The sequence below is a fragment of the Vipera ursinii genome (genome assembly GCF_947247035.1).
Source record: "Vipera ursinii genome assembly, chromosome: Z".
NCBI lineage: Eukaryota > Metazoa > Chordata > Lepidosauria > Squamata > Viperidae > Vipera > Vipera ursinii.
Window position 1 is genome coordinate 77,926,626 of NC_139517.1, and position 13,752 is coordinate 77,940,377.

Genomic DNA, 13,752 nt, shown 5'->3' on the forward strand with positions numbered 1-13,752 from the left:
TGGACGAAGAGGTTTATGAGTTAGAAGGGGTTAAATGAATAAAACCCTATCCAGAGTTTCACCTCTTATTCCAAGCAGTAACTAAAAGCTCAGCAGAAGCATACATCAGATCTGCAGTTATAAACCCCAGTTCCTTCTGAAACCCACCTGGGTTCATTAGTCACTTGGAGTGGACCAACCTAATAGGTCTTACCTCTCTGTGGGGAGGTACAGAGTAATGACCTGGAAGTCCCAATAAGTATAGTATACAAGGTTTAATTTTGAGAAAACTGCTTGTGTTGGTACTTAAAGTAGCAAGAAGCAACAAAGGTTCTTTGGGTAATTTTCCAGAAAAACAGTTTTATAGATGTCTGTCTAGACAAAACGTTGTGGTGATTTACTTAATAGCTATTGTCATCTATATTTTATTATAGAAAGATTACTGAAGTGATAAAAATAGCTAAAGTTTGATATGTTGTTATATCTGTTCAGTTTCAAAAACTCTTCTCTCATATCCATGCATCTGTTTGTGGCTCATTTTAAATTTATACATATTAAAGTAGCTAGATGCAGGATGGAAGAGAACTTCAAAAATGCAGAGTTTAAGCATTATAATTCAGCATGTCTGTTTTTTTGTTAGGTATACACAATTTGTTTGTGTTTCCTTATCCTCTGCAAATTTAAATTCAGATTGAAGAATTAATGCACCTATCACAAGAAACCACAATAACTGTTGCTTAAAACATTTCATAATTTTATACAATATATTGTTCTAATTTAGCAATACATTGCAAAACAGTCTTCTATTGTTTCAGTACAATAGCTAAGGACATTAGAACATAATAAATTGGGACATTAAGTATTCTGTTAAAAAAATCCAGGCAAGACTGAAATGTCAGGACTTTATTACTAGTGACCTTGTAATCAAGCAACAGATATGAACTGGAACAGATTCTGCATACCAATATTATAGCACTAAATATAGTTCCCACTTAAAAATATTTTATTGGCAATGTGCAATTATTGTGTTTAAAGCCTTTTCTGTCCAAAATTCCTCACTTAAATTTCATGATCTTCCCATTTCAATAAGAAAACTGAAATTGAGGGTGTAGATTCACAAATAAAATCTTTTCTTCTTATTAGCCTTTAGTCTGTCTTGCTGGTACAATCATGTTGCTCTTTCCACATTTTTCTTAGATTCTTTTAGAGTTTTTTTCTGCTGTTCTGACATCAATTGTTTGCTTTTTCAGATTTCCAAAGAAATAATGTAGTAGATTAATAAAAATTAACGTAAAATATTTGACAACATTCAACATAGTTGATTCACTTAATTTAATTGTAGATCTGAACACTTCATTAATTTCCAAACATCTGAAAATGAAATGAAAAAAGGTTTACTGATGAAAAATGTAATTTCTTATATTACTATAAAAGAATAATCAATTTTTCCCACAAGACATCCTTAAAATATGATCCTTGATCAACGCCAATCCTATTAACTGGCTAGAGGCCACTGGATTAAGAAAAGATATAAAACTCAAAGCCCCAGAGGTACACATGTCCATTACCCCAAATCTTAGATCTATTCTTCAGTGATCTCCATAAATTGTTACCAAAATATAATGTTTAATCTCAAAAAGATTAAGATTGAGAATTACCATGTGGATTATATAATTTTCATGACAGTTGAGCATACTTGATTGATATCAATCAATAGCATTGATACTTAATGCTACATTTGCATTTAAGTCACCCATAGTGTATGAACATTGACCCATCTAATTCAGTAACAAGAAACTTGACGCTAATGACATTTCTTGATCTACAGCAGACATGTCAAACACAAGGCCCGGGGGCCAGATGCGGCCCGTGAAGTGGTTTTATGTGGCCCGCGAAGCCATCCTGGAAACAGTGAGGGAACGGCCCCCACTGCCTTGGCACTTGCCCTGGTCCCATCTCCTTCTGCCAGAGACCCTCAGATCTGTCCCACTCCTGCCCAGGTCCCCATAGGCACCCTTGAGGCGAACGATGTAGAGCTGGCCACGCCCACCCAGTAGGCCATACGCACTCTAGCCACGCCCACCCAGTAGGCCACGCCTATCCCGGCCATACCCACCCGGCCCCCTGAGGGCAACCGCAATGCTGATGTGGCCCTCAATGAAATTGAGTTTGACACCCCTGATCTACAGTCTCTTTACCCTGGCCATGCTGGCTGGTAAAACAGAAGCTGGAATCTCCATGGCATACCTTAGGGAACACCTGCTGCTGGCATCAACTTCCCTCCACCCTGTGCGTTCCCACAGAGAGGGCCTCCTCAGGGTGCCTCCGCCCTGTGCGTTCCCACAGAGAGGGCCTCCTCAGGGTGCCACCGATCAGAGAATGTCAATTGGTGGCCCCCAGGGGGAGGTCCTTCTCTGTGGGCGCCCCGGAGCTATGGAATCGGTTACCGGTTGAGCTCCGGATGGCGCCCGACCTTCGCTCCTTCCGTCGCGATCTAAAGACATTCTTATTTGAACAAGCCGGCCTGGCTTGATGGGGGATGGGGGGGTTATTGTTATTTTAATATTTGTATTTACTGTTTTTAGTAGGGCATATATTTAATCCTTTTTAACTTTTGTATCTCTGTATTTTTTATGCTTGCCCTGTTCACCGCCTTGAGTCCTCCGGGAGAAGGGCGGTATATAAATAAAATAATAATAATAATAATAATAATAATAATAATAATAATAATAATAATAATAATTTATTTTTTTATTTTATTTATTTATTAATTTAATTTATATACCGCCCTTCTCCCAGGGGACTCAGGGCGGTGAACAGGGCAATACATAAAAACTAGATACAAAAATTAAAATTATTAAAACATGATTAAACAATGCCCATAAAATTAATACAAATTTAAAATTAAAGTTCATTTATAAAAATCCCACCCCGTCCCATCAGGCTAGGCCAGCTTATTATTATTATTATTATTATTATTATTATTATTATTATTATTATTATTATTATTATTATTATGGCGCTCATCAAGGCATGAATAGCTGCACTGCTCACAAGCTTATGCACTTTGCACAAATAAACCAATTGGGAGGAAAGAAAGAGAACCAAATACCAAACCCATCCTACCAAAATTGAAAACTTGGAAATGAACGTGAAGGTTTTGTATCTGCTCTGAACTCTACATAGTGGTCAAATTGTAACTTGTAGTTTATACCTTCTGCATATAGTCCAGATGGAAGTATGATAAGGTGCTTTGAGGCCAAAAGTTTACCCCTTTCACCATATTTTGAATATTAACTATCCAAATATCTTTACATATTATTAATTACACAGCTACTGTATATGGCCCAATCCAAGCAATATTTAGCATTCTTTACTCATAGATGTGTAATGGTGGATGGGGGAAGAAATCGGTAACAAGGGATAAAATAATTCCAGTTGTTTTTTTAAAAAAACACATGTTTGCAATGTTTATATCTTAATTTACGCAGTTACATAACTGGCTAACTCAAATAATGTAACTGGGCAATGTACAAAAGGTGCTATTTTATGAAAATCTACTTACGATAGACGGATGAACATTGTTGGTTATCTTTTCAGAGAATAAAGAATCACTTTGAGGGTATTCTGGAAAAGCAGAGCCATTCTCATCAATTAAATGAATTTTATTTCCTGGAGTCTTGTCAAATGGAGTGCTGTAAATAAAATAATGTAGTAGAGACTAGGATCAATGTATTGGCAAAGATTTTAATGCAATATATAAAAGTGCTACTTTTAAAAAAAAATCATTAATAAATATTATCTCAAGTGTTGTCATTAAAAAAAGACTATATCATTCTCAGTCTGATGGAGAAAAAAATATTAAAATTTGGTGAAATAAGAAATAGCTGAATTCTCAAGAAAGGATTGTACTGAATTTTATGGCTAGGCTAACAATGTCTGATTAAAAATTTAAACTTGGAGAATAGTAAAACTAACAGAATATACAAAACAAAACAAAAAAGAAACAAAAAGGATCTGCCTGGAAAAAAGTAGATAGTAAGAGGTTTAACCAAATTTAGCAATAATAGCTTACGTATACACAACACATTGCACAGCAAGGCAAATACAAATACTTACAGTATGGTTTTTAAGGACATTTAAATGTCTACGTTTGTACTTATCTATTTTTTTTCCCAATAAGATCCTTTGGGGGGGGGGGGTTGGTTCTTGTTTTTCTCTTTTTTAACACTCTTTTTAAACATTTATTGTTTAACAAAGCAATAACTAGAAATACAGTGGAAACTTCAGTATTAAGTATAAACTCAAATATTGAAAGTTTTCTCATGAAATAATTCAAAGCATTTTGCAACTGTTTATCAATATCATACTTAGCATTAATTGCACAGTTTAAACATTAAATATTAATGTTTATTTATATTTTATGAATCATATTTAACATTTATTTAAACTTTTTTCTTATCTTTAGTTTATCTAAATTGTCACAGCCTTAATCATTTCTAGTTTCTACAATACAAATATAAATGTATTTGACTACTATCTGTATTTATAATTTTTCAAATTTTAAAATGCAGTTAAACAACAGGGAGGGGGAGGAAAAATTATTACTAAAAAGTGGGTTTGAATGCTGTGTCTGTAATTTTACCCTGATGTCTCCAGTTCCTTGCTTTAATTAAAACTCAGAGCTAGACAGCATGACAGAATTTTTATTCTCTTTTGAAAAGAGCTCCTAAAGAATTTTTAAAGCACCTGAGAGAAGCACCCGAAAAAAGGCCAGAACTTTCTTTCCCAACAAAAGAAAACATTGGTGGAACTTGGAGACATATTTTAGTTTCTAGCAACTATATGTTGTTAAATAAAACCAGGAGGTATCATGTTAGAATTGCTAGTGTTGCATAACAGTTTGCAATACTTCAATAACAATCCATTATATTCTTCATATTTCTTTTTTTTTGTATCCTGCAATATAAGCAAGTGATGGCAGTGTAGGAAGAGGTGCTGGCCATTTATTGTTCCAACTTATTTTTTATGTTTTATGTTTTATTTATTATTAAATTTATATGCTGCCCATCTTGCTATCCAAAATAATGGTGTGTGGCTTACAAAACAGTAAAATATATAAATACAAAAACAATGACAAATATAAAAAAATAAAATTCCGAAAGTTAAAAACAGACCAAGGAATCGTACAAAGTGGGAATGTGCCTTCTCTAGTACCACACCAACCATTTCCAGCCTAATGCACCTCTACTGGGGTCCCAAGCCTTTCCAGAAGGCCAGAGAGTGGGAATGGATTTCAGTTCCAGTGGCAAGATGTTCCTTCCACAGGGCAGGTGCCATGACATAAAAGGCACTTCTCTTGTACTTTGGCAGCTGAAATTCCTTGACTGATAGGTCTGCAGCAGGCACCTTCTGTCAGAACAAGAGGAGTGGGCCAATCTCATTGGAGCAACATCTAACAGTGAAGCTTACAGCCAGCCATAGTGATTAGTATGGTTCTTGCTGTTTCCATATTGGATTGCTAGCTGCCTTGCTTCAGTGAGCTTTTATATTTTTGCTTGCAACTTGATGGATGGGTGGACAACAAGTGAAGTGTGTGCTTAGCCTGGAATCAAATCTGAAGGATAAGTGAACATTTTAACATGCTATTTTCATAAAAAAGCTGTTTCACAAGCTTTCAAAAGCACAGGAACCATGACAGAATAGGATGCCACTCCCTTCAGGATAGAATAACTATGCCATTTATTTCAGAGCCCACTATTTCTGCAACTGTCCAATAACTATTCACATTCAACTGAAATAGAAATTTGGAAGAACAAGAGACTAATTCTTACTCATACAAGCTGATTCCTAGAGAGTCCAAAGGAACTGAGTGAAAAGTTTGGCTAGAAAAACAGTCTTGCTAGAACAATTTAGTTCTATTGACACAATTGAACTAAAGAAGATTTCTTATGAGGGTTTGAGGCAGGAATACACAACATCTCTCAACAGATCATTGAGGCAAGGAAATTCACATAGATCAGTGATGGAGAACCTTTTAGAGACCGAGTGCCCAAACTGCAACCCAAACCCAACTTATTTATCTCAAAGTGCCAACACGGCAATTTAATCTGAATACTGATGTTTTAGTTTAGAAAAAACAACTCATACATTAACACCTTTTGTCTTAAAAGAAAAACACAATAACAAAGCTTTCAATGATACAAACAACTTTTTACTGAAAAATAAAAGTTTGAACAATTAATGTGATTTTTGCTGTTGTATGCATGCTGGTAATTTGTCTAACCTTGGCTTATACTTTGTAAGTTTGAGAGCAACACATGCAGCATTCAGGTAATCTATTAGTCTGTTTCTGGTGTCAGATTTGATATAATTCAAAGCTGAAAACAGCGTGCTTGCTCCTGAGGTTTGTTTTGGCTAGAAGGGGGCTTGAGAAATGGCTTTTTCCTGCGAAAATTTAGCCAAAGAGCAAGGTGCACATGCCCACAGACAGGGCTGCGAGTGCCCCCTCTGGCACGCGTGCCATGCGTTCGCCACCAGTGACATAGATCGATGGTGCCATGAAACATACCTTGGTTTTTGACGACTGATTTCTGCACATATTCTCTTGAGCTCTGGATGTGGATAAGTGTGTATTTTACCTATTAAGGCAAATTGCATCATTATGGCAAGTGAGTGGTATTTATTTTCACATGTGAGAAAATTGCAATGCCCAACCCTGTGCCAGAGTAAGATTTACTGTTTTCAGTTCCTATCTTGATATAAATTGTAGCCTACTGGTTCACTTACCTCACTATCGTGTATTTTCAAAACACAGTAGTTCTCTAAAATCTCAGATATAATCTCTAACTCAGCACTTAGTCTTTGTTCTCTGAAATTGTTTGGATTTTTTTTACTTTTTTTTGCAAAGTATGTATTTTTTTATTGACCAATATAACTCACCATAAATAAATTAAATGCCATTCGAAATGACATCAGTTAGTTGATGAGAATTTTTTTTCTTTCCCTTATAGTTGTAATATGTTTTATTGATTAGTCAGTTGACCATATCAGAGCATGAACATCAGCTCATTTTTTTCCTTATAAAGTGCAGTTGGAGCCATGACATGCGGAAAACATTATAATTTTTGTACAAAGTACATTTATTACAAATTAACTGAAATTTGTTTGACCTTGTCAACCGTATGCAGGTAGTCCTTGACTTACAGTTCAAAGTTACAACAGCACTAAAAAAAGCGATTTATGATCAGTTTTCACACTGCTGTAGCATCCTCATGGTAACTTGACAATATGCATTTATTTATGAGAGTTGCATTGTCCCAGGGTCATGTGATCACTATTTGTAACCTTCCCAGCTGGCTTCCAGCAAGCAAAATCAGTTGGGTAAGCCACATTCACAACCAAATATTTAATTTAACAATAGTTGTGGTTTGCTTGTCAACTGTGGCAGAAAAAAATTGCAAAAGGGGGCATGGCTCACTTAACAACGGTCTTGCTTAGCAATGTAAATTGTGGCCTCCATTGTCATAAGTCAAGGACTACCTGTAATTAAAAGATTGTGTAACATATGGCTGAACCCTGAATTTCGAGAAGGGCTGTTTCTCTGGGATGGAATAGATGCACATGAATATATTTGGTTCTGTTTCTAGGTGTGCAGGGTAGAATATGGGAAAACTGAATATCATGATAAATTCATGATTTGCCTTCAGATCAAGGCTAACACTTACAATCAGGCCAAATCCAGTTGTCAAAGTTTCAGCATATTCTGGGATGCAAAGGTCATTGGGTAGGTTTTTTTTCCTTTCTAGTTCTGATTACTGTCTCTAGTTTCCTACCCTAAATTATTGTGATTACTTTTCTTGATTTCATTAGCTCAAAAAATATTACTTAGAAGAGGATGATTAACTACGGTATTTAAATTTAATAAATGTTGCAGGTTGGAAAAATAAACTTTTTAAAAGATTTTATTAATAATTACTGGTTAATATATTTTGTTGTTGGCTTCTCTGGCCCAAAAGCCATAATGAAGTTTAAAAAAAATCTAGCATTTTTTGTTTGTTTGTTTTCCTTAAGACATTTATCTACCTGCAGAAAACCTGGGCTAAGTATGAGCTACTGTATTTCCCTGATGTAATGGTTTTTCTTTACTTTTCTGACAAATATATAAAAACATGACGTAGTAATAACCTGGTTCTTCTCATGTGAGTTGATCTGAACACAAAGATACTGGTTTAGCAACTCAGCTAATTTTGCAATTCAGTCCAAAGAATCCAAACCCATGCTTTGTCCTTGCGTCTTTTAATTTCATTAACCTTCATATCAATCTTTCTTTCAAGATTCTTTCAGTCTTTCTAGTTCTGATCTAAAACTTGCCCAAATATTTTAGCTGATTTGGCTAAAATATTTTCAAAAGACTTGACAGAAACATTGCTTTCATCTCTAAGGTAAAGGTAAAGGTTCCCCCACACATGCGTGCTAGTCGTTTCCGACTCTAGGGGCCGGTGCTCATCTCCGTTTCAAAGCCAAAGAGCTTGTCCAAGGACGTCTCCGTGGTCATGTGGCCGGCATGACTAGACGCCAAAGGCACACGGAACGCTGTTACCTTCCCACCATAGTGGTCCCTATTTTTCTACTTGCATTTTTACGTGCTTTCGAACTGCTAGGTTGGCAGAAGCTGGGACGAGTAACAGGTGCTCACTGTGTTACGCGGCACTCGGGATTCAACCTGCCAAACAGCCAACCTTCTGATCGACAAGCTCAGCATCCTAACCCACTGAGCCTACCACTACACAACTGAAATAGATTTTTAATGCACTATCATTTCATTTTCTAAAAGATTTAAGCATCTCCCTAAAGAGAAAATTCATGCCAGTCCTGCATATTCAATAGAAACAAAAACACCATTCTCTCTCAGTATTTCTTTCTTTCCTTTTCTTTCCTTTCCTTTTTTTCTGAGTTCTCTGCAAAGCAGTCAACTATCAGGCAACTTACTTTTGAGCAGATGTATTAATGGCTTCAGAAATTTGACTGCATACTCAAGTTCAGCTTTGTGGATTCTGCCAAGCTGTACCATGTGATGTTCCAAGGGAAGGCTTGCCAGTTCCATAAGTTCTATGTAATCATACTCGGGCCCTATTGAAAGCACAAATACAGCATAGCCTTCACATTTGGCTCTTAGGGCTGCATCTCTCAGTACTTCCTTATCCCAATGACTTGTTTCTCCCATAGATATGACAAAAATAGCCTTTTTCTCTCTCTGGTTGGGTCCTTCTAAAAAGATATTATTGATTGTCCAGTCCAAGGCATGACCAAGTGCTACTTCTCCATTTAGTTTCTGAACAAACTTTTCAATATGCCTCTTCATTTGTCTTTTATTTTCATATGTCACCAAGTCAAACTCAATTTTTACTGGAAGCTCTTGTCTTTGGAATTGGAAATTCGATGGAGCATGACTCACAACAGCTATCCGATCACCTATCAAAGAGGTCTTTGGATTTGCAGAAATGTCAAAGTTGTCCAATGATCTACTTAGGAAATGTTTTAGTTCTTCAAATCCAGTATTGCTTATTTTCCTAGAATTTTCCAGAATGAATGCAGCATCCATATAAGCCTCAGGTTCGAAAGGTGGAGTTCTGAAGCAAGATTCATCTGGTTTGCATTTGTCTACAAATAATTCATAAACATTTTAATTATAGAAAATTACTGAAATTGAGATCTGATTACTTTTCAATTTTCATGTGCTCTTACCATAGCAAATTACGCACACCTGAAGTTGTTCTAAGGCTGAAAGATAATCACTCTTCTGATGGAGATGGATAACTTGAAACAATCCTGTGCTGTCCATCTAAAGTAATGGAAAATAAAAAAAAAGCTTGGTAAACAGATGATAAGATGTCTGATTCTATCTGCATCATTGCTAAATCCCATGACAGCTTGCAGGACAATGTTTGATAAGAATTGATGCTTGACAGCTGGGATTTCATAAAAATATATTCTCTTCATCATAAGGAAGATGTCCTTAAACCACAACTAATTAAGTGTAAAAAAGGTTGCAATACATGTGCAAAAGTTGTCTGCTGCCTGTGAAATGTACAGTATAGTACCAAAGGATCAGAACAGCTTTCCATATTTATCCACCACAGCTTCTTGATATAGATAGGATACATTGTCTTTTGGTATTGTGCCATAGTGCCATGCTGGTAAGACAAGTAAACTTATATCCCAGTTTTGGATTTCAAGAGTACAATCCATGGTGCAGAATTCTAGTCTGGGAAGAAGATGTGGGTAGTGGTAAATTAGCCAGGCAATATAATGTTAGGCTATTTAGTCTTCATTTCAGTATCCTTCTATAGGTGGAGGTTATTTCAATTTTATATCTATATTGTCTCCCCAACTGACATCATTAGGCTCAGGTAATTAATTATTTTGAATTAATATTTTGCAAAAAACAATTTCTGCACTGGGTCTTCTGGAACTGTGATGTAGAAATCCTCACCTTGTTCTGTTGCTTTATTCCACCATCCCTTTAGCAGCTAAAGCATTGTGCTGATTGGTCCATATCCCCTCTTCCTCCCCAGCAGCTTCAAAGAATAGCTTTATCCTTCCCCATACAGAATCTAGATACTGTTTTGTGCCTTTTTTCTCACAGTGAAAAGGAAACTCGGTAAAAGCATAACTACACCAGGATGATACCACCAATGGGTGAGTGACTACCATCCATTGGCTATCCAGATAGAACTCCTGAATACCCTCCATAGGAGGAGTAGATGGAATCAATAAAATATATTTATTGAACAGCACAACTCTGCAAGGCAGAATAAGAGGGATATACCAATGAAAAGCCTTCATTATAGTATTTTGATCTGTAATACTTAAATATTATATCAGGCTCCATAGAGAATATGCTAAATTTCTTGAGAGGATGTTTCTGATAACCAAAAAAAGTTCAAGTTTCTCACCTCAAAAGCTTGGGTAATTTCAGGGATGTCTTTAAAAGAAATGACTGCTGGCTGGATACCTAGGGCAGTGAATTCTAGGACCGCTGTGCCAATCGAGTTGGGATGGTCGGACTCTCCATTGCTGAAGAAGACAGCAACTTTCCTCACATTAGCACCTTGGAGAGTTCGCTTGAAGAGATGCCTGGCAACAAACCTCATAGATCCACCAATGTCCCGTCTGTTGGTTGTTCTCTGGAAAGAAAGTCTGTTGAGTTCCTGCAACAACTTGTCCTTGCTTTGGAAATCTGTAAAGCGGATCAGGTAGTTGGTGTTGGAGCTGTAGGACACAACAGCCACTCTGGCTCCCACAGGACAATTGCTCTCTCTGATGTTTGTTTGGTTCACAATATCAATGACAGTCTTTCTCATTTCTTCAAATATCTCAGAATTGGTATCTTGAGATATATCGAAGGCAAATACTAATTCTGTAGGATATGTTGGACATTTTCGTATTTCTAGAAGGCAAATAGATCATATCCATTAAAATAATCATGTTTTGCCTAAGGATAGCAATCAACAACATTTTATGGCAATATTTTTGGATAGAGTAGTCATACTGGTCTTTTTAGGATTCTTTCAGGGTTATAAAAGTAGACAACAAAACATAAAAAACCAGAAATGTGACACATATGCATATTATAATGGTACAAAACATTTAAAAGAGGAACAAGCAAAGTACCTAGCCTTCATTAATAAAAGAGCTGCATCCTTTGGAAGACATGCATTCTGAAGTGGCCTCATCCTTTATCTGCATCTAACTCTCCAATGATCTTGCTTCAAGTGCCTGTTCTTACTCTGCTATTAACAATGGAGCAAGGGCTGTATGTGGCAAAACAGCAAAATGGCAGAAATGGATGAAGCTTCACAGGCCAAATTAATCAGTACTAACACTAATATAGAATATTGCCTGAGGTCATTATTCTTTCATACAGAACAGAAGGAGAATTAACTGTTGGAAAAATACTCACCTGTCCAGCAGGCTAAATAGAAGAAAGAAAGGAAAACATTATTGCAAGCAATACGATATTGAAAATTCTTAAAGAGAGGAGATCCTCTTATAAGATGTTCTTATTAATGATTATAGGTATGCTATAACTGCCTCAGCAAGGAATAGTGTGTAAAAAAGGAAGCTGGTCATCTTGGTACTGTTATCTCTTTTGTGTAAATGTTTCAATTTTTCACACCGGTAGATCATCACACTGGGTTTGATCCCACTGCCTTAACCATTTGCTAGCACTCTCATAAGTAAACAGCCATGCTTTTCATATTTTTGACCAAAGAGATAATGTGTTCCTGATGTATCTACATTACCAGAAGCTTTGAATGACTAGTGGTACAATCTCTTCTTCTTTTTGAATTTTATTTTATTCAAATACAAATAATACAAACATAACACATATAAATCTAAATAAAAAACAACATAAAATACTACAGTGTACAATCTCTACTAAGTGGGAAAATTGTACTACGGTGTACAATCTCTTCTACGTGGGAAAATAGTTAACATAGTTTCTAAACCAGTCAAAGGAATGTAACCCAACATAACCTGAGGGTGAAGGTTCATTCTCCAAGCTTATGGGCTGGTTTCTGAAAGTTTTGTTAGGAGGCTAGGTAACATCTTCAAAGGAGTTTGTCACTTGGCACACCCACATCTGAAGCCCTTATAAACAGAACACTGACACTGACATCCCCTAAACTCGGCTGAAACTAGCCTAGAAGATTCAGAGAACAAATCTTCATCCTACACCCGAGCCACAGATATTTGCCACTATTGCTAACATAGCCTTTTAGTGGTACATAAAAATTATTCTGACCTCCTCAGTTAAGAGGTTAGTGATGTAGCTTTGGTTACATCATCTATGCTTGTTCTATTGTTTTGTTTTTATGCTATTATAATCCCATAAGAATCGAACAACAAGATCTGAGTCTTAGCCAAACCTGTAACATATTTTAAATAAATGAAATTCAATTAATTAGAGCTAACAGCCTCACTGTTCCCATAATAGATAATTAAATTAAATCAGTATTTTGTTATATATCACATTCTCTCTTCTTCCTGATTTGTGCTCTTGGTTGATATTTCTGTCATTTAATACTAAAGATCAAGTGGAGACACTTACGGCTGTGTTTCTGTACATATTCAATAAGTTCACAGGGCTGAAAAAAATGAAATGTAAAAATATTATTAGATAAAAAGATTTTCATGAATGTGTATTGATGATTTAATGCAATGTTCCAAAGTTGGCACATTCTATGTGTCTTGCGGCAGCAACATCAAGCCACTATGAATTTTTTGCCAAGGATTTATACGAATCACCGTTCCAATATATTTTGAACTTGTTAGATAGGGGGTGATCAGATTTCAGATTCTCAAATTTAAATGCTCAGTGAGTAATCCCATTTCAGCTTTCCTTTAGTTCTATTTGGATATTGGACATGCTCACCACCTGAACATTCTAACTAACCACACATAATTCTATTCCAATTATGTAGCATCCTGCAGATATCCATCTGATCAACATATAGGTTTGATGTCTGCGCATATGTTAGCATTCACACCAGAAAAGGACCCAATGGAACATCTTTACTTTAATGGAAGCCAGTGAGTATCTCGGTATAGAAATAAATGTATGATGAGAAAATATAATCAATATAATCAGTAATCAATACATACTGAATAGAAGGGCTGACCCTTTGCTCCTTTTGGACCCTAGAAGAAAAAAATTAGAATTAGAGCGTTGCAAAATAATTTATACCTTCATCTCCAAGTTTAAGA

The 13,752-nt window shown here is 36.0% G+C and overlaps 1 protein-coding gene across 1 annotated transcript in view; it reads right to left on the reverse strand.

The window, feature by feature from the left end:
* Positions 1-885: 885 nt before the first annotated feature.
* LOC310649284 (collagen alpha-6(VI) chain-like) overlaps positions 886-13,752 on the reverse strand; it is a 76,640-nt gene continuing 63,773 nt past the window's right edge. The window contains exons 30-38 of the mRNA XM_083377585.1: positions 13,651-13,686; positions 13,097-13,133; positions 11,945-11,956; positions 10,938-11,431; positions 9,727-9,823; positions 8,971-9,642; positions 6,551-6,620; positions 3,545-3,674; positions 886-1,350 (exon numbers count right to left, since the gene is read on the reverse strand). Coding sequence (XP_083233711.1) covers positions 1,336-1,350; positions 3,545-3,674; positions 6,551-6,620; positions 8,971-9,642; positions 9,727-9,823; positions 10,938-11,431; positions 11,945-11,956; positions 13,097-13,133; positions 13,651-13,686 — 1,563 coding nt within the window. The 3' untranslated portion in view covers positions 886-1,335. The remainder of the gene's footprint in view (positions 1,351-3,544; positions 3,675-6,550; positions 6,621-8,970; positions 9,643-9,726; positions 9,824-10,937; positions 11,432-11,944; positions 11,957-13,096; positions 13,134-13,650; positions 13,687-13,752) is intronic.